The sequence below is a fragment of the Microtus oregoni genome, unplaced genomic scaffold (assembly GCF_018167655.1).
Source record: "Microtus oregoni isolate MIOR12 unplaced genomic scaffold, Mior012 000018F_ref0000195, whole genome shotgun sequence".
Taxonomy (NCBI): domain Eukaryota; kingdom Metazoa; phylum Chordata; class Mammalia; order Rodentia; family Cricetidae; genus Microtus; species Microtus oregoni.
The window spans coordinates 30,457,981-30,484,081 of record NW_024543077.1 but is presented as its reverse complement, the minus strand read 5'-3'; the positions used below and the strand labels follow the sequence as shown (position 1 = coordinate 30,484,081).

At 39.1% G+C, this 26,101-nt stretch overlaps 1 protein-coding gene across 3 annotated transcripts in view; it reads left to right on the top strand.

The window, feature by feature from the left end:
• Positions 1–18,971, top strand: part of LOC121458902 (tripeptidyl-peptidase 2) — a 60,684-nt gene extending 41,713 nt beyond the window's left edge. The window contains exons 22-30 of one of the 3 annotated variants that reach the window (XM_041668278.1): positions 639–883; positions 1,098–1,176; positions 3,176–3,214; positions 8,529–8,680; positions 10,605–10,701; positions 11,638–11,768; positions 15,596–15,803; positions 17,988–18,107; positions 18,858–18,971. In XM_041668278.1, coding sequence (XP_041524212.1) covers positions 639–883; positions 1,098–1,176; positions 3,176–3,214; positions 8,529–8,680; positions 10,605–10,701; positions 11,638–11,768; positions 15,596–15,803; positions 17,988–18,107; positions 18,858–18,947 — 1,161 coding nt within the window. In that variant the 3' untranslated portion in view covers positions 18,948–18,971. Of the gene's footprint in view, positions 1–638; positions 884–1,097; positions 1,177–3,175; positions 3,215–8,528; positions 8,681–10,604; positions 10,702–11,637; positions 11,780–15,595; positions 15,804–17,987; positions 18,108–18,857 lie in introns of those variants that run through there. The other 2 variants (XM_041668279.1, XM_041668280.1) reach the window with 2 other exon arrangements.
• Positions 18,972–26,101: the final 7,130 nt, after the last annotated feature.

The following is a 26,101-nucleotide window of genomic DNA, read 5'->3' as shown; positions in this document are numbered from 1 at the left end:
AGGAGTTATCCCAGTTTTCCCCGTCAAACAAACAGCGGTCTCATCCTATAGAGTGGAATGTTGCTAGGCATACTTGAGTTACCTCTCCTGTCTTCTCAGAAGACACTGCTTCTGCAGAGTACAGCATCCCTATTCCGTGACCATGTTAGTTTGGCCGAATGTAGCTTTCTATTCCTTAATTTCTATTGGCTTTCTGTTTCCCCTGCTTGTCATAAAGAGATGTGACACTTCACAGTTAAAATTCAAAGTTTGCATATACATGAATGTATATTTTAGAAAATCTGCAGCAACTCAATTTCACTTTTGACAATTTGTGTTTCTGATGACCCGTGAACAAAAATATTGCTTTTCTTAGTCGTGTATAAATACTGGTTATGTGAGGGTGTGGCTATCCTGTGGTGGAAAGAATGAGAACACTGGCGTCAGACCTTGCCTGAGCTCCTTCATTCTTTACTCTGTGTGACTCTGGGCAAGCCTCTTGATATCCCTGATCCTGCGGGCTCGCTAGCACCTAGACATTTTTGTATAGATAATCTCTTGTACCTTGTGCACATTCTGTAAATGGAAATGTCTCTTTTATCCTTTTATTGTCATTTTATTAAACTAAACTTACTTTTTCCAAATATTTTCTTTTTTAGTATTCTTTGAAACTGGAGAAAGGAGATTATACAATTCGACTACAGATTCGTCATGAGCAAATCAGTGATTTGGATCGTCTTAAAGATCTTCCGTTTATTGTTTCTCATAGGTTGTCTAATACTTTGAGCTTAGATATTCATGAAAATCATAGCCTTGCACTTCTAGGAAAGAAGAAATCAAGCAGTTTGACGTTACCACCTAAATATAACCAGCCATTCTTTGTTACTTCCTTACCTGATGATAAGTAAGTGATGACGTTGATGAGTGACGTTGTCTTTCATATTAGTCTAAATTTATAGTTTACTGGTGTTTTAGTCTGAAGTGATTTTTCAGTTTTATTTTTGAAAATTTGTACATGGGAACTATTTCAGTATGGAATTATTTTGATGGTTTTCTTCCAAGTATTTTTGTGAAACTTTTTCTTTTGTTGCTTTTTCCCTTTTTAATTTTCTCATTAGAATACCTAAGGGGGCAGGACCCGGATGCTACCTTGCAGGCTCCTTGACACTGTCAAAGACTGAGCTTGGGAAGAAAGCTGTAAGTACCAGTGTCCTAACTAAAAGTGCCTGTTCACCTTGCCCGTCTCTTATGATGGCCTTAAAAGGCACGCTTCAGATGGGTAAAGGAGACAGCGGGGTGGGGGGGGGGGGTGTTCAGGATAATTTTTGCTTTTTCTTGTGCTATTAGTGAAGGTGGATTAATATTTGGTGTTTATTTAAATGTGTCATTGAAAAACAGTTTATATTCTTTCCCATAAGCCTATGCCGCATGTCCTAAACCTATTCTGACTCAGTACCTAATCTTCCTGAGATCCAGGTCATAATTGGCTGAAATAAATGTAAAATTACAGCATACCTTACAATTTTGATCAATGTATTGTAGAGATTGGAAAAGTCAGATTCTCTTCAGCTGTTTATAAAAACCAATCTGAGGAATTTTTGCCAATGGATATTGGCTGTCATGTTTGTGCAGACTTGATGAGATCTTGTATAATTATGTGGGCAGATGTAATGTTTCTTTTGGTACTGTGTTTTATAGTTTTAAAAAGATGCTTTTTGTTTCTGATTTAGAGATAACTGCTATTTCAGCCTTATGGGCATTTGTTTCAGGTTTTCCCATCTGTTTTCATTACAGATTTGTCGCACAGAACGATGTTTATGTGGATCTGTCACCTTTATGGCCTGTGGGTCATTTATTGTGAACCCACTTAGAGTTGTCATTCTTACATCTTTGCATTTCTCATTAGCGTTAGTTCAAACCAAACTGTGCAAGGCTGTTTAACCTAATACTAGGATCTATACATGCTGTTGTCAGATGAGCTCATCTCATTTATCTTGAAATTTATTTGTATTGCTTGTCATCGTTCAATCAAGGCCATCTATTCACAGCTCTTGGAGCTTAATTTGGGGAGTTTGTGCTTAGAAAAGGTTGTACCTTAGTATCGCTCAGGCTGCATTTCAGTGTACTCCTTACACATGCCTAGCTCAGTGTCATTGGAAGTCAGCCAGCACTTGATCCTGGGCTTTGTTCTTGAATTGATTCAAGAAATCCTCATAGTCAGGTGTTGTGCTGCACGCTTTTAATCCCAGCACTCAGGAAGCAGAGACAGGCGAGCCTCTGAGCTCAAGGCCAGTGTGGTCTACAAAGTGAGTTCCAGGACAACCAGGAATACACAGATAAACCCTGTCTTGACAGAAAGGAAGGAAGGAAGGAAGGAAGGAAGGAAGGAAGGAAGGAAGGAAGGGAGGGAGGGAAAGAAATCCTCAGATCTTACTGTAGATTTACTATTTAGCTCCTTCTGTGGGACTGCAACTGGGTTTTTCAACCAGATAATAGATGGCTCATCTTAGAAGTCTACTTCTCATGGAAAGTATAACAAAAGAGAGTTATTGACAGAAGTATTCTTACAACAATTCAGGAAATAGTACTTCCTGACTATACTCTTAGAGACAATTTTGAAATTATAAGTACGTGGAGTTAACTTTACCTAGCTAACTATAGTTAGGAAGGTCATTTATAAGAAGACAGCAGTAATCTAAAGTTATTGAGTTAGTATAATTGCCATTGAATTTTTCATTTAAACTTTCCTCAGCATTTTACACTTCTTACATTTTGGTAGTTGGAAAGAAAGTGTGATTTTACTTCACTTTGCCTTTCATTTAAACCCTAAGCGCTGCAGGTTTTTTTGTTTTTTAGAAAATTCCATAGGCTTATGTGATGGTCATGACCTCCTGTGTACAGTCAGGTTCTGCAGACTGTCAGCTAATCTTAAATGTTTTAATGCTGATGCAGTTTGATCACAAAACTTTTTAAATAAGCTGAAAATGGCATATTTGAATGCATTTTTATTTTTAGAAGTTGGTATGGCAGTATTGCTTTCCTTTAAGCACGCCATTTTGGTCACAGATCTGATCCTTCTGAGTACTGTGACAAGTATAGATGAAATGTTAAATTGGAAGAAAAATAGGCAGAGGTGGTATCTCCATCCTGTGTAGATTATGCATGTTTTCTTACAGAATGTCGTTCTAACTCCCAGGGGCAGTCTGCAGCAAAACGACAAGGAAAATTTAAAAAGGTACTGATTGTCAGTTCTTAAAAATGATATCTTAAAGCCTTATTTACATAGTAGTTAAACTTTTTTTCTCTCACTATTATAAATCTTTATTTTTAAAGAATCTTTTTCTTAGTTTCTTTTCTTTACAATCTGCAGTATATTTCTGTGAGTTAATACCCACGAGCAGTATTAGCATAGTGCTTTCCTATAAAAGGTTTTGTAAATCATAACCCCTATTTTTCCAGTGGTATAGACAGTTTTTATTGCTTCATATTTCTTGCTATAGATAGGATGTTAAGTTAAAAAGCTTGGAGTTTTGCATATCCAAAACCATAAGGAGATGAATGTGATAATATAGCAATAGAGAACAAAGTAATTAATGATTTTTTTAAATCTAGGGCTGGCTACATGGTTCAGTAGGTAAAGGTACCCGCTGACAAATCTGACAACCTGAGCCTAATCTCTAGGACTCATGATGGAAAGTTGTCATCTAACCTCTGTGTATGTACCATGAGACTTGCCTGCACACACACACACATACACACTTACATTTTAAAATGTAAGAAAAATGTAAAAAGCATATTAAAATCTAAAAGCCATATTTAAAAATATGGTTTTGTTAATAAACTAGTCCCTGCTTTTACATCTATCCTGGTTATGGAAGAACAGACACAGAAAGGATTTTTTAAAAAAGTGAAAATAACAAATAAGAATGTCTAACTAAAAGTGAAGTCTGTAATAAAAATGCAGACATATTTGATGCTGTGCATGGTTCTACTTGGTTTCCTGTAGAATAGAGAGTCTGTATTGACTGCTGGAGCCACATTTAACTTAAAGATTTCTGTTCCAAGTACAGAGGAAGGGACACATTTGAGGAAGAGCCACTGACATGGTTAGCATTTCAGTGGTCTTTTTATGTAAGAAGTATTCCTACCAGATAATCAGTTGTGCTTTAAAGTACTGAAATGTCTTCCAAAATGCCCTTGTTGTGTATTGATATGTTAAGCCCTGGTGCACCATGAAGAATCTTCTAGTTAAGGACCTGAAGACCAGTATTTCTCAAATGGATGTTTTGACATGTTTGGGCACCATCTAGACATATTTAATGGATCATAACCCATCATTTAAAAAAATCTTATGTATCAATGTGTGTTTCTTTGAGTTGCCATAAAGATAGCTTGAAAAAGTTTCCTAGGAACTCACAAAATAGAAAATATCAAATAGAGGTTAAGCATTACTTTTCTTCCACACTTAATAGTTTTTTTTTTTCAGTTGGTCTGCACAGTTTTGTTGGGCTAAGGTTGTGCACGTTGTGAGAGATAATACTGGAGCACGAGACTTTTTACTGGAGGCTGACTAAAGCTTGGGTAACAAATGTGGGAACTACAGTTACTTCTCCCATTCCTTCCTATCAGCACAAGTACTTGGCACATACATTACAGCTCTTGTATAAAAGACCTATAAAGTTACAAAGAGAAAAACTTACACTTATTATGTAATTAGATACTTTTAATAAATCACAAATGGCATCAATGCTATTAATCTTTAAAATAGTTGAACTTGCATAAAGCTTTTAATTTAGTAACTAAATTAATACATTAAGCACTCAAGAAACTGAGCCTTTTGAACCAGATCTAAATGATGCTGTATTATGTTGTTCACTGAGCAGTTATTGATTTTATGGGTAACATTAAGTTTCTGAAAAATATTCTTCAGTTTGAACGTTATTGAAATACTTTAAGGATAGCTTAGAATTTTTTTCAGCTTTAATACTAAATTTCTCCTATTGGAACTCTTTATTACTTTTCTACTATGAATATTCTTCTTGACTATTCTTATTAAAACATGATCACAATTATTCATGATATAAGATACAAAATCATTGCTATTAAATTAACTTTACATTAGTTTCTTAACAAGTGAGTTGGAGCTAGGTGGTGGTGGCGCACACCTTTAATCCCAGCACTCGGGAGGCACAGGCAGTGGATCTCTGTGAGTTCGAGGCCAGCCTGGTCTAAAGAGTGAGATCTAGGACAGGTTCTAAAGCTACACAGAAGAGCACAGAGAAACCTTGTCTCAAAAAAACAACAACAAAAAAGTGAGTTGGGGAAAAAATGCTGTTAAAAAAGAGTATATGATCATAGTGACACAAATTAAAACAACTCCGTTTTCCTTTTGAGATTAGGGTTTTAAGGTACTGCACTTATAATTTTAATAATAGAAATTCTTGTCATGAAGTATTTCATAGGGTCTTACTAATACTGTAATTGTAGTGGTTACTGATTTTTTCTAAGATCCTAAACTTTCAGCTCTTACATTTTTAGTGATAGTTTATTTACTCTAAGAGCATTTGTTTTTATAGTTGTTGTTTATTGTATATTAACACATACATTAAATTCTATTTTCTGTCTTCTGTACTAAAATAGTAATAGCAATTGCCTTACCCTTGAAATTCAGAGAAGAAATTGCCTTCTAAAACAGGTTTTTCTGCCTAGAAGTATTTCCCACTTTCTAGCCTGGGAAGCTAAACGGTACACAATGCAGTTAGAATGAATCGGACTGTCAGGCAAGTGGTGATCCACAGTCTGTGTAACACACAGAAGAACTTGATTCCAAAGCAATATAACCATATTTACATAGATATTGGAGACTCCTTTTATCTTTATTTCTTGGACAGTTTTGCTAAACACACGACACTGGAGCTGTCTCAATGAGAATTTGTTGCTAGGGTTTTGGCTCAGCTTTTTCAAATACCCTTTTGCTTTATCCAGGGCAATGCCCTCCCAGGAAAGTGACCTGCAAACAGTGGAGAAGAAAGCTGAGCATAGTGGAGCCTGCCCATAATTCCAGCGTTGTCAGGGGTTGCGAGGAAGGACTCAGGAGACAAAATCATGAATTCAGAGCCAGCCTGGCTCCCATTGCAAGACCAGTCTCAAAAATAAAAGCAGGGTTGGTGTTGAGGGAAAAGGAATGGATAAGTTGCAGCATCCTAAAAGAGCAAGCCCAGCAGTAGACTTTGCTCTGACTCTCTTAACTCAGAAAGTATAACAGGCTGCAGGTGGATTTCTATGGCTTCCTCATTTCTGTTTTTCTGTGCTTTAAAAGAGCCATGAAGAGACAGTGGTTAATATTGTGCGTTGAAGTCATGGTAGAGCTAGACAGTAATCCCTCACACACTGCCGCATCACCATATACCCCAGAGTCCCGAGTGTTAGAGTCTCAGTAACAGGGAAATGCTTACACAGTGCATAGACCTAAAAGGCCTATTTGGGGGAGTAGGATTTTAAAATACTTTTGACTCATGCTATTTCTGAAGTAATGTGGGAGGGCAGTCTATGTCCTTTTGGTAAGATAAATTTGTTTCAATATTAGAAACTTAAGATGAGTGGAGATATTAGCTTAGCAGCAGTTTAATATAAACCTGAAAATAGAATTTGAGAAGTGGACTTAGTAAATAATAATTAAGGACAGTTAGTTTGTTGCCAGAAACTAAGTTTAGCTATTTGGTTACATTTCCCAAGCAGTGTATTTTTATAGGATAGATTTATATGTCATAGATAAACTTAAGATATATTACTCTACTATTCTCAAAGCAGAACTTTCTCAAAGAACTCTAGGCTTATTTCCTTGTTCTCTGCCTCGTCTTTGATCTTTGTCCCAGGACGCTACTGTTGCCAAGGTTATCAACAGGCTCCTTGCAGCCAGCTTTTCTGGTCATTCTCTTCTTAATCTGGATTAGCAGTCTATCACATTTTTTTTAATTCACTTATTTTGTGTGGGAAGTGGTGTGTGTGCGTGCGTGTGCGTGTGTGTGTGCGCGCGCGCACGTCTGTGTGTGTGTGTGTGTGCGCGTGCGCGCGCGTCTGTGTGTATACATCTAGCAGCAGTCAGCTCTTCCCTTGCACAGGGTGGGCCCAGGAACCACGCTCAGGCCATCATTTTCAGTATCAAGCCCCTGCACTGTCTCAGGCCGTCATGCTCAGTAACAAGCCCCTGCACTGTCTCAGGCCGTCATGCTCAGTAACAAGCCCCTGCACTGTCTCAGGCCGTCATGCTCAGTAACAAGCCCCTGCACTGTCTCAGGTCGTCATGCTCAGTAACAAACAAGCCCCTGCACTGTCTCAGGCATCTTGCCATCCCTGATCTTTCATTCTTCGTGGTCTTCCTCAAGGTTTTCAAAATCCCAGATTCCTTTTGTTTTGTCCCAGTCTTAGAGCATCTTTGGGCAAAGCAGGAGTAGAAAATCTATTCTCTTCCAGTCTCTTATCCCTGCTGATCTTACTCATGTCCTGACTTTATGCACTATTGGCAAACATTGTTGGCTCTGCCTTCAAATATCTTGAATCTGTCCATTTTCTCTTGTTTCCACAGCCTATTAGTTCTATACAATGTAGGAATTCCTAGGCTTGTTTTCTGACTTATTTTTCTAACTCTAGTTTTCCATTCTGTGGTCTGTTCCCAAGACTTATAACAAAGTATTATAAAAATAAAAATATAAGCCCAAATTTAATACATTGAAGTCATTAAAAAGCAAAAAGTCTTAAGATAGTTGATAAACTCTCTATCTATTTAAAATGGGATCTTTATTTTTTGCCATGTTCCACCAAGCTCTACTCAGCATGTACGCACCCCACTTTATCAGTTTACGTCACCGCTCCCATAGGCAGGTTCAGATCTGTGTTCTTGTTCACCTTCCACTTCAGATGCTAATCCCTGGGGTGGAGGGACTTTCTCTCTTCAGTTGGGTAATTGAGATTCATTCATGTTTGTCATTTAGATTCACTGACTTTTCCATAACAGCTTTGTTTGCATGGTTTTTCTGTCTTACCTGATAGTCACTCTATTCTTTGTTTTATTTTCATGTGTGTTGTGTGTCACTATCAGAAACTGCTTACTTGTGTGTTTATTTTCTGACTAACTCTTGGTAGAGCATGTATTTGTAAGTGCAGGAATGGTACTTCTCTACTCTGCCCTCTTACAAGGAGAAAAAAATTCTTTTATTTTTAACTTTACTCCTCTGTTCAGATTTAATTGTGAAAGGGCAGGATATACTGTCCTTATTGTATCAAGTTCAACTAAGAAGGCTAAAGACACTAATAGAGTTCTTACCTCTTTTACTTTAAAGGAATGGATAAAAACCTCAGTACTTTTGAAGTTTGTGGGGCAGGAGGGGATCCAGTATGTGGATTGGTATTTTTGATGGTTTTGGACCCTTCGGATCTGGAATACGGTGAACAACTCAGGCACAACCCTATCACAATTTCTCAGCTACTGACAATGGTTTTAGTGTGTGAAGTGAAGCGAATGAACCTAAGGCTTTCTTTCACCCTCCTAGGATGTGATCCCTGTACACTACTATCTAATACCTCCACCAACAAAAACGAAGAATGGCAGCAAAGATAAAGAAAAGGATTCAGAGAAGGAGAAAGATCTGAAAGAAGAGTTCACTGAAGCATTGAGAGATCTTAAAATTCAGTGGATGACAAAGTAGGTTGTTTTCAGTGGATTCCAATCGTGAGACTTTCTCCGCTAGTGTGTATAAGGATAGACTTTATTCAGAACTGTTGACTGGATGATAGGCTTATAGGATTGTAAACTTTTTTCTGCATTTATACTTTATAGTTATATTTTTACAATGAAATATGTAATTTTTTATTTTAATTTGCCTCAAAGAGAATTTTATTGAAGGGCATAAAGAAAGAAAAAGTAACTTTTTTTTCTCTCCAAAATTCACCATTCCCTTTATCTGCTCTCTCTGTTTGAGCATGTAGCAGTGTGAATGATTATGTGTCTTACTTTTCCAGTTAATTTTAGTGTTGGGCACTTCCTGTGTCATTTCATAGTTTAGAGTTCTATTTTTAGTGACTATAATTTATTTCCTATGAATAAATATTAATATATTTATTAATAAATATCAATATATTTAATAATTTATTTAGAATATATGTTTAAAAATTTTCTCTATAATTTTGTGATTACCCTTTTATATTTGCAGCTTTGTTTTCTTAATCTGTTTGGTTTTAATTTTTTTTAAGACAGTGTTTCATTTATCCCAGGCTGGTCTCAATTCTCTAGCTGGGCAAAAATGACCTTGAATCCTCATCATCCTGCCTCTGCCTCCCAAGGCTCGAATAGCAGTCTTATACCAGCGCACCCAGCCTAATGGAGATACTTTAAAATTTCTCTGAGATAGTATAGTCTAATTGTTAGTTTAGATGTCTTTAAAGTTACCTTGATATGTTTCTCAAATGGTTTCTGCTACGAATGTAATGTCTAGACATGATGGCTAAAGCTGCTGTTGTTGGTGGGTGAGGTGTTAGATGTTAGCTGTTTTTTCAGCTGAACATGTGCTTTGCCTATTCTTCATGGGAATGTTAGGCTTTTATTACCATGGTATTTATTTAACATCATTATTATTCATGTTAAACTTTTTAACATGAAAGCTTACTTATCAGCTCGTTTCCCTTAGTTTACCCCTTGGCATTTAGCTCACAATGTACACTTAAAACTTTGTTCTGTGTGGTTAAATCAGTTGTTTGGGTTTTTTCCATTGTAGCTTTCTTTTGCTGGTTTTCTGGAGGAGTCCTCCCTAGCAGACTTCGTGTATAAATCCCTGTGGATATGTGGCCTAGGAGGGAACAAAAGCCTTTATAATGTGAACAGAGTTCCCAAGGATTAAACCATTCCAGCATCAGTCCACATTTATCTATGCTGTTGTGTTTAAACTGAGGGTATCTTCCCAGACGTCAGTCAGCCGTGTCTGCCTCTGACTGATGTAGAATGCTATAACTAGCAGACAAACAGTTTCTTCAGAGTTGCAAAGATGGGCTTCTCTCATGAGAGCCTGAGTCTGCCATCCAGTGAAACTGGTGAACAGTTTTGTTTAAGAAAAACCTCCCAAACCTCTGGAAGTGGTTCTAAAGGAAACCACAAACAGAAGCTTCTAATCAGTGATATTTGTAAAATATGGTGGATGGGAAAGATAGCTCAATAAAGTACATATTTCACCAGCCTAGAGAAACCCAAATTCAGTCCTCAGAACCCACATTAAGGTTGGCACAAAGTTGTAATCCTAGCGCTGAGGAGGTGGAAACAGATATTATTCCTGGGGCTTACTAGCCAAATGACCTAGCCTAATCAGCAAGTTTGATTTAGTGAGAGACCTTGTCTCAGATGATACAGGGTGCCTGAGAAATAACTCTAAGATTGAATGATGGCTTTTCACACACGTGTACATACATTCACATTTCTGTAGAATTCTAAGTAATTTTCAGATAGGTATATTATCTGTAACTAGTCCTTATTAATAATTATAAAGTATTTTAATGTCTAGGACTGTGAAGCAATATTTAAATTTTTTGTTTTAAAGAAACATGCTTTTAATTAAAAATCACTAATTTGTCTCTCTTAGGCTTGATTCTAGTGACATTTACAATGAATTGAAAGAAACATATCCTGCTTACCTTCCTCTGTATGTTGCACGGCTTCACCAATTGGATGCTGAAAAGGTTGGATATACTCATTTTTTTAATTCGTTTTTTGCATATTAGTATCCAAAAGTTTGTATTTTTGAATAAAGGTGCATTTCTCTCTGTCTTGTCTTCCTGCCTACTGAAAATGAGTCTCCTGCAATTGGATATGTTGTTGAAATAGTTACAAGAGCTGACCACTACTGAGTTCAGTAGGAGTGATGATGGCAGTGTGTATGTGTAGAAGCCATGAAACTACGGTGTTTGACTGCTCAGGAAAATGGTAGCACAGGAAAAAGCAGAAGGTCTGAATTTTGGTCTTACAGATGAGTTGTCTTGGACAGCTGGAAATCTAAATACCTCAGTAACTACTTTGCTTCTAAAGATTTTGTGATGATTCCAGATTGTCTAACATGGACTGTGGGCCATCTCTTACTACTGTTCATGGAAGTAGGGACATGCCAGCTGTGACCTGGTGAAGAGTGAAGGTTTAGAGTGAATTCGAATAGAGTTTCTAAAGGAGGCCTCTCAGAAACCATCCATGATGGTCATAGTTTATGATCATGATCTTTGTTTCATTTAGTCTTATTTTTCTCATTCTAGTGATTGTTTAGAAAGAATTTGCTTATGAATGAGGGTTTGGGGATTTTTTTCCCTGTTTTTTCATGTGGTATGGTATAAAATAGAGATTATTATCTCTAAAATCAATGGTATGATAGAAGGGACTTTTCCTTGTTAAAAACCCCACATTGTAGTGAACTTTATATGTTTGCTTTATTTTCAGTTTTGAACTACAGATTGTAAGTTAGGTATTGTTACATCTGAACCCATTTTCCAGGGCTACTGGAATTGTAAAAATCAGATTAAACGATAGCATAGAGCTCTAGCCCTAGAAAGAAGTGACATAGTGCTGGGACAGTAGAAATGAAAATGCCGTGATGCAGTGACTGATACACTCCTTTATCTTCTACCCAGGAGCGAATGAAAAGGCTTAATGAAATCGTTGATGCTGCCAATGCTGTTATTTCTCACATCGATCAAACTGCTCTAGCAGTTTACATTGCAATGAAGACTGACCCCAGGCCTGATGCAGCTACTATAAAAAAGTACCTAACCAGTAAATAATCTTTCTTGCATCTCATTTCTTAGTTACTTGTTTAAAAATTAGGGACTGCTATTGAAGATTTTTTTTTTCTGTTGTAGCATACATACAGTTAGGATTGACAGTTTTTTCATACTCTTTTTTTTTCCCAGCATGCAGGAGCATAGGCATATGAGTGAAGGCCAGCCAGGTTTACCCAGTGAGACCCTGTCTCAAAAGAGACAGACAGACAGACAGAATTGCTGTTGTATGGTTTTGAAAATGATACTGGTGTTTTCTATGTAATCTGATAAGAATTTTAATTTTTTGTTTAGGCATTAAAGTATAGGATTTAAATCATTCCTAAAATTCGCTACGATGACTATGATCGAGTAACCAGTTTTGATTTAGAAGATATTTATAAACAAGTATATGTAAGTTATTAAGAAGGACTTGAAGAAATTAATAAGACTTTCCAATATAAAAACTATTCTAAAGCAAAAAATTAAATTGGAAGATAGAGCTGGGTACTCAGGAGGCAAAGGCAGTTGGATCTCTGTGAGACTATATAGTTCTTCAAAAAACAAAACAGTAGCAACAAAAACAAAAATTGGCAGATAGAGCTAGGCAATGGTGGCACACACCTTTAATCCCAACTCTAGAGGCAGAGGCAGGCAGATCTGTGTGGGTTCGAAGCCAGCCTGATCTATAGAGTGAGTTCCAGGCCATCTAGGTTATTACACAAAGAAACCCTGTCTCGAAAAATAAATTGGCAGATAGGATGAAATATAGAAAATATATTTAATATTTTAAAAGCCTATAGGAAGAAAGCTTGCTAGTGTTCTGAATGGGCAACGCTTCATAGCTTAATAAGGTGTTCAGGCTGAAGAGTACTAAGGTAGGAGAGAGAAACAATATTTCCATGTACGTGACATTTGAATTATTGCATTAGAAGATGCTAAAACTTTCAGAAAAGAGTCATGCTGGTAACTTAATCCATTCTTGGCAAGAATAGAGCACCTGTGTCAGTAACAACTTCCTTCTGAATTCTGTACCTCCCCTCCCCCTCAAGCAAGCCTTGGATAGGTGGAACTAGTCAGTTGGGTTTGACATGGGTCATGCCCTCATGATTCAGTCTGTTCCAGAGCACTGTCTCCTTCACAGGCTAGGGCTAATGGTTGTACCATTCTGTTCCAGAGCACTGTCTCCTTCACAAGCTAGGGCTAATGGTTGTACCAGGCTCTTAGAGCGTCCCTAAAGCAGAAAAGAATGGTACCAGACATCTGAAAAGTGATAGAAGAACAGTGTAGTAAGTGAGCAGGGAAGTAGATGTCTCAAAGGGGGACTCAAAAGTCTGCTATTCTCAGCCTGGAGTAGCTAGAGCAGAATCCAGGCACCTCCAAATAGAGAATGAAGGTTGGTACTTTAAAATTTGGATGCTCTTGATGACTGGTGGAATTCAGGCCAGCCTGGAGTCCAGACAGAGTAGTGAAGCTCTTTCTGGAGTCAGAAGATTACAGAGATTAGAATTAAACTGAAAAGGACCCCAAACCCTAAAATGTGGAGTTTATGCTGAGAAACTTCTTAAAATGTTTAAAACTGGAACCTGGAAGAAATGTATTTGTGTTTTAGCATAATATACCGAGGGAGGAAGGTATGTGGGATACCAAATGAATGAGTCTTGCCAAATATTGTGTCATTAAATGAATAATATTTGTGAGGTGTCCTATGGCCCATCAAGTTCTGCATTTATTTATCTGTCAAGATATAGGCCAACTACTGAACTTGGTGACTAAAGCTGTTTACAAGAACTATAAAATAAAGAGGTGACCTGAACTTGGGTAGGAGGAGAATATGGTACTGCTGCCACTTCTTGGTTCAGGCTGACGGTTGAAAATGGTAAAGGGGTAGATGGGAACGCTGAGAATAAGCACTCTGCTCCACGTCAAGCACGCCCTTCCTGTGCTTGTAACTCTCCAGTCTGCTGATACCATAGGACAACTCTACATAGGATTGTGTGACCTGCGGTTGTTAGTCAGTTCAGAAATCAAAAAGGAAACCATTGTTCTTGGTAATAAACTAAGGTGTGTTATGGACTTAGCTTCATTTTCAGTCCAGATGACGTTGAACATACCTTCTTAGATGACCTCACAGAATCAAATGGTCTTGGAAGCCTGAGAGCATCCTCGTCCTGAGCAGTATGTTCGCTCCTTCATTTTATGCTCCCTTTATTCTTCCAGGGAGGTGCTCAACTTAGTAACTCACTTTCAGTGTGCAGAACTAGTAAGCCCCAGAGGCTCAAGTTACTAAACTGGTAATTATGTCCTGATTCTTGTCATTCCCAGGAGATTTACACATTGCATATTTTACTATGTGTCCTTCAGAGTTAGTCTTCTGAAACAGATGATCCCATAGTCAGGTTGCCTTGTGGCCATTGTCTCAGCACGTTTAATTGTTTTATACATCCCTGACATGAATTGGACGTAATGCCACAATTAAGGTCAGTAACCTTCCCTGGAGTGGAGGTTAAGTGCTGAACAGTAATGGATGACTGTCTAGTCTGTGCCAGCATGGACCTAGGCACCTGCAGAACAGGTAGGAAAAAACAAGGATGCCTTCCCAGAACAAGGCAGTTTAATCTAGAGGCTGAGCCCAGATTGCAGTGCCAGACTGCTAAGCTTAGAATTCTATAACAGTTATAGGTGGGAAGGCCTTGGTCCTGCCTCAAAGTGTGCCAGACTTTGTTGACTCCCCGTGGGAAGCCTTACCCTCCCTAAGAGGTGGATGGGAGTGGGGTAGGGAGAAGGTGGGAGGAGCACTAGGAGAGGAGGGAGTGGGAACTGGGATTGGTATGTAAAATGAGAAAAGATTGTTTCAGACAAATAAAACCTGCTCAGGTCTGTCATAGCAGCATTCCTTGGCCCAGCTATTTCCATCAGTTCCTGCCTCTGGGTTCCTGCCCTTCTGCCTTCTCTCAGTGATGAACTGTAGTGTGGAAACCTATGCCAAATAAACCCTCTCTTCCCCCTCCCCCGCCTCTCAGAAAAGAATCCTCGCATCTGCTACTACTAACCGAAGGTCCTGATCAAGACCTCCATCTGCTGCTACTAACTGAAGGTCCTGATCCAGACCTGACTCTCTTTGAGCTCCAGTTTCCACCTACGCAAAACAGGAGGATCTTATTCATAGAATTGGGTTGGGGTTCATTTTGTATTGTGAATGGGTGCACACGTCATGATGTACCTGTGGAGGTGAGAGGAGAACTTAAAGGAAATAGTTCTCTCCTCTGCCATGCTGGTTCCTGTAATGGATTCAGGTCATCAGATTTGGTAGCAAATACTGTTACTAACTGAGCCGTTGTACTGACCCCATAAAATTGTTCTGACTATAAATGAATTCATATGCTAAAGTGATAAAGCAGCTATTGGTGCATTCAGAGTAAACTTGATATTTGTTTGCTTAATTTATACATAATATGTTCATGACTACAAAAACCTTGTCTTTCTATACATTACATAGCAAAGCATGTATAATTACTATATTTCTTAATGCAAAGGTTTAAAAGCTGTGTAGCTGATAGAACAACTAGTGAGTAGTCTTTCAACTCTGTTGCTATGGCATCCTGCTTCCACCAAGTATAGTTGCCCTAACTGATTTCATCTGTGTGTACTGCAGTAGCTTGTGATGCTTACTAATAAGACTCTCATTTGATGGATAACACAGACGTATGTACATGAATGTGCTACATTTATGCATGCTAAGTCTTAGAGAAAAAGAATGCATGTACTTCAAATAAGACCATCTCTTGGAAACCCTTTAACTGACATATGAAACAAATGATTTCCTCTCTAGTGATATGGACAAGCAGAAGTCCACACTGGTAGATGCCCTGTGCAGGAAAGGGTGTGCTCTGGCAGACCACCTGCTTCACGCACAGCCACATGATGGGGCGGCTGCCGGAGATGCAGAAGCAAAGGAAGAGGAGGGAGAAAGTACCTTGGACTCTCTGTCAGAAACCTTTTGGGAAACTACAAAGTGGACAGATCTTTTTGACACTAAGGTAACTTACCCTTCTGCTGTTGGTGTTGGTACAGCTCTCAGTGATTGTCTCTCAGGCCTGCTTGTGCTTTGCCTACCAAAAAGAAAGAAGATAAAGGCTCTACTCCACAGAAGATTCATTTAGCCCAAGTACCTTGCATTTGTCCTACATGTTTTAAAGTGTTTAACAATTATTTTGAAAACGTTTTGAGGGCAATTGTAGTAGCCTTTTAAGACAGTTATATATGAAGCCAAAACCGTTATCTTGTAGAAATTCTTCTTCTTTCTCCCTGCCTCTTATTATGCTAATTTTCAAGGTGAAATGTGCTCCCTAGTTTAGATGTCACTATTCATTTTCCTCAAAGCTCCAACTTCTACATAGCTCAGCTTTTAGAGACCAGTTTTAAAAATGTGTGAAAAAGCAAAGTTGATTTGGGGTTCCAAAAAAATGTTAAATCTCTTTTGTCTCTAGTAGAGATTATTTAACCATATGTTTTTATTAATCTTCCTTGAGAAGGAAAAGTAGATGAGTTCTCCTGATCCAGACAAAGCCATTGTTGTAATTATTAATCACTGGTTCTCAGGATTTAGCCATGGTAATTATTAATTTAAAAAAAAAACAAACAGAAAGCTAGGGAAAGTTCTTTCTGTGTGATTCCAGTTCCCCCATAGAACAGAAGGTCTCAGTAGTTTTCAAGAAACTAAAGCTAGAAGAATTTTGCAAGGTATAAGGATTAGGACATGAAATTGAGTTTGACTCTTGCCTCTGCCATTTTTGTCAGTTACTGAACGCTGGTGCCTGTTTCTTACCAGTGGCTGTCTACCTTTGGATGTTGTGAATAAGTGTTAAGTTCATGGGAAGTTGTCAGCGGTATTGCTGTAACTGCTATTGAAGGTCTGCTGTGTGGGAAACACTGCTTCCTGCTGGAAACATGAAGATAACAAGGATCTAGTCTCTGTCTTTGAGAAATATTGTTGGGCATACTTCTGTCTTCATGGTGACACTGACAATACTGGCCTGTTTGTGATGTTAACTGAACTTGTTCTGTATTTTGGTTTTGTTTGTTTGTTTGTTTGTTTGTTTCCCGAGACAGGGTTTCATTGTGTAACAGCCCCAGCTGGCCTAGAACTAATTCTCTAGACCAGGCTGGCCTCGAACTCAGAGAGATTCACCTGACTTTGCTTTTCAAGTTCTAGGATTAAAGGTGTGTGCCACCACCGGCTGGCTAACTGAACATTTTTTAATACTTGGCTTGGTCCTAAAGAACAAATCACTCTAACAGGATTTCTTTTCTTTTCTTTTTCTTTTCTATTTTTCTATTCATTTATTTATTTATTTATTTATTTATTTATTTATTTGAGACAGGGTTTCTCTGTAGCTTTGGAGCCTGTCCCCGAACTCGTGTAGACCAAGCTGACTTCGAACTCACAAACTCACAGAGGTCCACCTGCCTCTGCCTCCCAAATGCTGGGACTAAAGGCGTGCGCCACCACCGCCCGCAGGATTTCTTTCTTTGAGAATGGTTACCACACTCCACAGTTCAAGCAAAATGTAGAAGGAAACAGCCTGAGAGACCAGTTTCCAGTTTCAGAAGGAGCATGCTTATATAAAACTTCTCCTTTACAATTTTAGTGATTTGTAGTGACCATTTTTATTTCTACTTTGTTTTCTGTAGTTATGTTAACTGTGATTTATTTTGCACAAAGAAATGATTTAGTAAAAGTAGATTTTTAGTAGCATATGACTTCTCATCATTTACTTCCTCTACTCTGTTATGTAGTTATTTGCCCTTAAAAGGCGCTTCTTCTTTTTTAATTTCCCTGATGGCGCCCTATTCAGCTTAAAAGCAATAGGCTTCCGGGGACTGGGAAGATGGCTCAGTCAGTAAATTGCCTGCCACACAAGTGTGAGAACCTGAGTTCAATTTCTGGCACCAATGTGAAAAAAACCAAGCACCTTGACATGTTCCCTTAATCCAGAGCAGGGGTGGCCGAAGTAGGATGATCTGTGGGCCTAGCAATCTAGCCAAATCAGCATTAATATGCAGAGAAATTGAGAAAGGTAGCGTGTTGGCCTCTGACTCTGCGCATGTATTCCTACACACACACGGCTGTTCTTCTGTGAAAGCCTTATTTCATTGTTAAAGCTATATGCCTTGAAATAGAAATACTCCATTGACCATTTTTACTTTGTTTTATATCATAGGTTTTAACATTTGCATACAAGCATGCATTAGTGAATAAGATGTATGGGAGAGGCCTTAAGTTTGCAACTAAACTTGTAGAAGAAAAACCTACAAAAGAAAACTGGAAAAATTGTATTCAAGTAAGTGATGTCTGAATTATACTGTGTAGCATTTCCATATTGCATAGTGACAAGAGCACTGGGGAAAAACACCTGTGCTCATTATAACATTATGCATTTTATTGTGGCCAGTTGTTACCATTACTAATGCAATATGAAATGTATAATAAATGCATAATAGACCACTTTTAGTCACCCAAATTTCTAAACCATTTTCACTGCTGTTCAGAGACGTATTAGCTTTGAATCTTTTCAACAAGGTCAAAAATGAATTAATTACTCTCATTAGTTAGAAGACAATGTTTTCCTTTTGGAAGGAAGCGTTCCTTTTCAATGTGCGTTGACTTGGCTGTTTGTAAGATGGTTCAATTTGTGAAGTTTATGTTTGAATTTTTGTCTGAGATGATTTTCATCTTTGTTAGTTTACCATATATCACATATGCAAAGGAAAACTAGTTGGAATTTTCTCCACAAGTTAGTTTGAGATATGAAGAAAAATTATTTTAATGTCATCTTGTTTTCTGTCATCACTCAGTCCAAATAGTAAGACAGTTTCAGTCCTTTGGATCTTGACTAGGTTAAGAGAACTCCGTTGTTTCTATGTGATTGTACTGCATAGGATTGGTTGTTAAGAAGGACACCAGTCTGTGGGTGCATAGACTGATAGAAGGAAGGTTCTGGCTGTGTGTTGTTACTGTATTATTACTAAATTATTCGGAATTTTGGACGTTGCACTGCCATCTCATGTACTAATGCTCTGTTTTATTATAGCTAATGAAGTTACTTGGATGGACCCATTGTGCATCTTTCACTGAAAACTGGCTTCCCATCATGTATCCTCCTGATTATTGTGTATTCTAAATAAGAACCAAGACTTTAAATTTCCAAAAAAAAAATTTTATAGTGAACAAATGTGTGTGGCATTTTTAGTCTAACTAATGCATGTTTTCATCCACTATCCAATAATGATCATTAAAACTATGTGTATTTATCAGAGAACTCCCTGGCGTGTGACTTACTACATGTAAATCTAGAGCTCTGCCATCATGTTGTTTTCCTGCTGCCTCCCCCAGTTGGTGAGGGCAGGGCATATCCTAGTTGGTGCCGCTGCTTACATGCATGAGAAGTGTTCATCTGTGAATTTTAACTGTAAAACTGTTGAATCCTATTTTTTTGATTTATAAATCAAAAGGTTAAAACATGTTTAATTTTTTCTTTTTCTAATTATATAAAGGCCTTAAAAAGCTGTAATAGGAGTAGCTAAATTATTTATTAGACTCAAAATTAAGAGAAACGTCATTTCCAGACTTTTTCCTAATGAGGAAATTAGTGGGAGGCAGGGTCGCATTACCATGGCAACTGAGGGAGGACACCTGTTACAGAAATCTTCACCACGGAGTCATAACAGACAAGTTATTTTTCCAGCATCCTCAAGTACACAGCATCAGAATGCATTAAAATTTCATGTGTTGGTGTCAGACAGCTGAATCTATCAGTTATTGTAAAGATACACACGGTATGTTCATAACCTTGAAATCATGTAAAACACATGAATAAATGTGCAAAACCACAGGCCCACTACATGATTTGCACTCTGATACCTTAATTTTTTTATAAATAATAAAAGTAAATATTGAAGCTCCTTAAAGTTGGTCTTAATCTTTTTTAATAAATTAAATAGCGTGTTAGAACATTTTATTTAATCTATTGGCCAAAAAGTAAGGTAACATATTTTAATAATTTTTCTTATGGGTTTGCAGTTATTTGAATATATTTCTAATGCTTATCATGTGTTTAAGTCCTGTGTATGTTTAACTTTTTTACTTTTATGTTTTTGTCTAGTATTCCTGCCTCCATAAAATAAACAGACAGAAACAGATAATTTCAAAAAGTCTGTAGTTAATCTAATAGAAAAGTGTGTGTGTATGTGTGTGTACACTTGTGTGTGCGTGCGTGCATGGATTGTGTGATCTTCATCCCTTGGTTTACTGCTATAAAAGATCTACTAGTTAATCTACTGCCTATCATTTATAATTTTTTAATCTGATAAAAACATTAGAGCCTTATGAAAAATGCAAATATGCTTTAAAATATTTTGCATACAGTTTCTGCAAGACCTGGAGTCTTTTTTTTTTTTTTTTTTTTTTTGGTTTTTCGAGACAGGGTTTCTCTGTGGCTTTGGAGCCTGTCCTGGAACTAGCTCTTGTAGACCAGGCTGGTCTCGAACTCGCAGAGATCCGCCTACCTCTGCCTCCTGAGTACTGGGATTAAAGGCGTGGGCCACCATCGCCCGGCAAGACCTGGAGTCTTGAACATCTGTCCTGGACAGCCACATGCATGACCTCTCACATCATGATATGTGTTTTCACCTGTACACATGCAGGCGCTCACATCCAGTCTTAGCTCAGAGACAGAAGTGAAAGCTCAGAGAGATGAGGGCAGTTTCCAAAGGTCAATACAGAGTGACCTTTTATTAATTTCAGAATCTATTTTACTACTGGGTCCTGCCCCTACCTGTGAAGTACCTCAGGTAGGGAGGGGTCAGTAAACTATTACCAATGAGCTATTCTTGTAAATAGTTTGATTGTGCAGGTCTGGTAACTGGGACAGTCAAGGTGCTGCCGTGTTACCTGCTGTTTTGTCCTGATTATACTTCTTAAGACCAGATGAACTCAAGTAAACTCTAGACTAGAACATGTCCTCAACCCTACCCCCCCCACACACACTCATATGCAAGGATGAGGTAGTGACTGAAAGTCTTTGTGGCAAATGCTTGGATTCTTTTCACTGAAAACTAAAGGGCAGGGAAAAGGTAACATCCCAAAGAAACATTAGAGCTGCAGAGTGTGTACTAGGGATTACTTCCTGAGCCTCTTTCCATTCATAAGCAATTTGTCATCATGGGATTCCTATTCCTTCTAGTACTATTACCTGCACCCAAGAATTACATGTTTTTCACCATTGAAGAGGCCAGCCCTGTCCTTCGACACACAGACTCCAGCCTCCTTTATGGTGCCCGTTACCCTCGTGATTTGGCCAGAGGCTGGTAATGTGTCTTTGCAGCCACTCCAAAGCCCTTCAGCTGATGACTGTGCATTCAAAAATTGCTGATTCGAATTCCCTGCAGCTTCTGTGTCATGCTTTCTTGTCTCTGTATCTCTGAATAGGCCAGGACTTGAAAATGCCAGTGTCTCCATTCTCTCCATGTGGGATATAAAGTAAGAGGCATCCATGCAGGGAGGTGAGCGAGAGAGCAGTCCCCAAAACCTCTCAAATGGAATTTCTTTTCAAAAAGTAAGAAAGTAGTAAATAAACTAGAGTCTGAACATGAAAGCCAAAGAGAGGAAGATATGAGTATTTCTCTGTCAGGGAACACTGATAAAAACACTCCCCTTGACAGAATCCTGAACCTCTGGATCTACTAGATAGGGGATGATGGGAGCTTTGCTCTTAGAAAGTACTGGGTGCTCGCTGGCATACAAAAGTGCTGGTTTAATTTCATGTAGAAGCCCCACTTGTGTGAGAATTCTTGACCAGCTAGCGACTGTATGGTCTCTGCAGTCCTTGTCCGTACCGTGGTTAATGGCAGTCCTGCAGTGAGTTCAGTGTATGTGCCTTCCAGCCACACACCCCAAGTGCATTGAGGAACAGACCGCCAGCTCTTAGCAAACACGCACAGGACATAGAGGGGCTATGATAATTGCCGTTGGACTCATGTATGTGAATTTGCAAGTTAATACATAGCACATGCCAGCCATGATTCCTTGAGTAGACTACCTCAAAACTCAGCTTCCAGCAGCAGTTTGTGTTATAACTTGACTGATGTAGTCTAGGCTTGCCCTAGCTGATTCCAAGTCTGAGGCATCAGAATGTATGATTTACAAGAACAGGAGCATATGGGAACAGCAGATGGAAATAGACACCCCCCCCCCCAAAAAAAGAAACAGACCTTTGAGGGGTCTCTGCTGAGATACTAGAAATGTCATGTCGTGAGACAATGAAATTCGTGTACTTAATTTTTAAAATTTGTATTTTAAAGCTGGGCAGTGGTGGTCCATGCCTTTAATCCCAGCACATAAGAGTCACTGTGAATCTGTGACCAGCCTTATCTACAGAGTGAGTTTCAGGACAGCCAAGGCTACAAAGAAAAACCCTGTCTTGAAAAAACAAAACAAAACAAAACAAATGTGTTTATCCAGTTACATCTCGTACTTTGGGACAAACTGAACTTGGAGATGAAAAGATTTTTCTGCCATTTGCTTCAAATTTGCTGCAGTGGGAAAGTGAGTGGAGGTCCAAAGAACAAGAAAGGTTTTGTGGGAGTAGAGGCCAGGGGGCTGTTCTGTGTCTGCTTCCCTGGTTGAGCTATGGTGGCCCTATGATAAACTGTGTATTGGATACCAGGCAGCGGTTTGTCTACTTAATATAGTCAGTCCATACTTTCTAAAAGTATCTATCTTAACCCTGGAAATACACATAAGATACATTTGTAAGTCCAAGATGATATTTCAAAAACAGGATCCAAGAGCTGTAATTTTATTTCTCTGCATTATATACTTCAAAGGTAGAACATTTGAGAAGAAATTGGGCTCCCTTTGAATTTTTTTAACTTTTCATTATGTTTATTTGTGTGGTATTTGCACACACAGACCCAGAGGTCAAAGGGCAACTTGTGGGGGTTGACTCTCATGTGCCTGTGGAGTCTGGAGATTGGACTCAGGGAAGCTTGTTTATTTCCTGAGCCATGTCACCAAGCCCTGGCACAACCTGTTACTGCCTTTTTCTTTTCTTTTTCTTTCTTTTTGTGTTGTTTTTTTTGAGACAGGGTTTCCCAGTAGCTATGGAGCCAGTCCTGGAACTAGCTCTGTAGACCAGGCTGGCCTCAAACTCACAGAGATCCACCTGCCTCTGCCTCCCAGGTGTTGGGATTAAAGGCGTGCACCACCATTGCCACCTGGCATAACCTGATTTTAAAACAAATCATTTGTCCATTTGCAGTCAATCTCCATTCCTACTTTGTCCCTAAACAAGCCATGGCCTGCTTTGAATCACTACTCTTGAGTTTTCTACCCGTTCTCAAAGTGGAATGACAAAATTTGAAATCTCTTCAGGCTTCCTTAGTGCCATATTCTTGAGTTCAATGCACACGTTAGGCTGGCCCTGTGGTGGTGCACTTCATGACCGATTAATACTTAAAAAAAAAAAAAAAGCTTCATTCATTCTGTTTATCTGCCCGTATGGGTGTTTGTACTGAGGGATTTAAAAAAAGGAAATATTTTGGAAAAATTGCTGTTTATTGGCCTTTTTTGTTTATGTAAGAAACTTTCAAATTGATTTCTAACATAACTATAATGATTGAATGTCTTGCTTGCAAAGTGATAGGTTTTATGGGGGTTGGGTTTGTTGTGATGGTGGTGGTGGTTTTGTTTTTTCTCCTCTGTTACTTTTAAACTGGGTAGTGGTTGTATTATCTTTTTTGTGGTTTTAATCTGCATTCCTACAATAAATAATATGCTTATTAGACATGTGGTGCCTTTTTGGTGAAGCCTCTTCCAAATTTTGTCTTCTCCTCGCCTTTGGCATTTCTTGAAGTCCTGGTAGAAGGTTGACTGTGTCTCAGCCTCAGAGTCCTTGGCCCCTGCTCCATCAGTTTGATAAAGCAGCCCATGTGGTCTGAGATAGTAATTGCGGACCCTTGGGTCTTCTCTGCCTCATTCATGGGAACTGTGTCATTGCTAATACATCCTTGCTTCCAGTGAGATGCTTTGGGAGCCGCACTGACCATACCTAATCAGTTTTGGTTGCCGTACTATCAGCAGTAGAGCAGGGTTGTAGTGATGGGAAATGCTCAGGTGCTCTAAGTCCTCAGGAGTTGATTTGGATCTACTTTGAACAGCAATTGCCAGGTCCAGGAGGCCCCTGACAGTTCCCCAGAGCCTGGGCAGTGAATGAAACAGCCAGCTGCTCTAGGACGGTCCAGCACCCCCGCTTTCCCAGGTCCCCCGAAGATGAAGGACGCCTCCCCCACCACCAGGTCAGCAAGAAGTAGTCTTGAGAACACAGTGTCCTCATCCCTGCCTCACCTTTCTTAACTCTTCATCTTTTTATAATAAATAATAAGGTAGGGCTGTTAGTATTCAGGCACCTGTACTGGTCTGACCTTGGGGTTCTGGGATGAATCTTCAGCTGCAGCCACTAAGAGCACCTGCTGTGAGCATTTATTCGGTTCCCATTTAAATGGGCCCTGCCCCCACCTTCCATCTTTCTTTCTGTTCTGCTTCTCTGCCTCCCTCCCTCTCTCTCTCTCTCTCTCTCTCTCTCTCTCTCTCTCTCTCTCCCTGTTCCCACAGGCTGGTCTTCTCTCCCCTTCATAAAAGAAAAAACCCTCCACATGAGCTCTGTCACATGGCATCCATCATGGCTATCCATGGCTTTATCATACTCAGTCACTGACATTCACACTGAGAAACCAGTGATTTCCAGATGGACTTCTACCCTTACTCAACAGGGAAGTAACAGCAAGTATTCTCAAATAAATGTCCTGTGTTTGCCACCCTGTTCTTTCCTGCATGGTTTCTTCTATAAGACTTGATCCTGTAATTCCTGCATCCTAAAGCAGAGTACTACAGAAAGTTTTCTTCCTTTTTAGGAAAGCATAGCTAATGCATTGGCCGTTGATTAGTTGTTTTTATTTATTTAGTGAAAGTAGAAGATACCTAAGTGTGTGTATGTGTGTGTGATAATGGTTGTCAGAACGTTATTTTTCCTTTCTCAAAAGAAAAACTTTAGTGTATGGGGCAAGTGTGCATGTCCATCTATGTGCGCATTTGTGTGGAAGCCCGAGGTGAACACTGGGTATCTTCCTCCATCACTGTCTACCTTGTATTTGAGACAAGGTCAGCGATTAGAATAAGACTTGCTATCCAGCAAGCACCAGGGATCTTCCTGGGATTGCAGGAGGATAGCGCTTGTGCCCAGCTTTTAATATGGTTCTGAAGGATTGAATCCAGATCTTCACACTTATGTGGCAAACACATTACTAACTGATACCCCCAGCCTTGTGATACGTATTTTTTAATTTTAAGATGTCTTATGAGCCGGGCGGTGGTGGCGCACGCCTTTAATCCCAGCACTTGGGAGGCAGAGGCAGGCGGATCTCTGTGAGTTCGAGACCAGCCTGGTCTACAAGAGCTAGTTCCAGGACAGGCTCCAAAACCACAGAGAAACCCTGTCTCAAAAAAACAAAACAAAAACAAAAAAAAGATGTCTTATGAACAAGTAATTGCATTCTTTTCTAATGTTGTAAGAATTTTAATAAGAAAATTGTGGGGGGAAAACAGGCAATATAGAAGTCTAATGGGAAATTTTACATGTAGTTGAGATAAAGTATAAGTTCTCGAGAGAAATTTTCATTTAGATACATATGTGGTATCTGAGTGTGCACAGGTATGTGTCAGTGTGTGTACCTGTGGTGCTTAGAGTCCAGAAGAGGGCATCAGATCCCTTAGGGCTGTAAAGAGTTGTTTGCTGAACAGCAGCTTGTTATATGGGCGCTGAGATCTATACTCCAGTCCCCATGACCGCATCGCCGGTGCTCTCAACTTCATTCCGGGAGGTTCCTGTTTGCACCTTTAGTCAGTGTTACCATCTCTCTGCTACAGCCCATATACTCCTAGCCGCAGTATGCCAATCACTGTGGCACAAACCTGTAATCAGGAGACTAAGGCCGGTGTGTATCTATTTCAAAGTTGCCCTGGGCTACACAGACCCTGTTAAGTTGCATGTCGGTAACTATGACAAAAGCATATTGGCACACATTAAGTCCAGGCAGTATAGTAGAAACAAGTAGGAAGAACCCACTTGTTCATTAACTTCTTTGTGTAAAATATATTCAGCACTTAACTAAGGCTCTTGGGAAGTTAGCAAGACAGCTTCCATGTTTCTGTGTTGCTCTCTGTAGATACTTCGACTGACCATGTGGTTTTATCATCTTGGAAAGTTGTCGTACTGAGTTG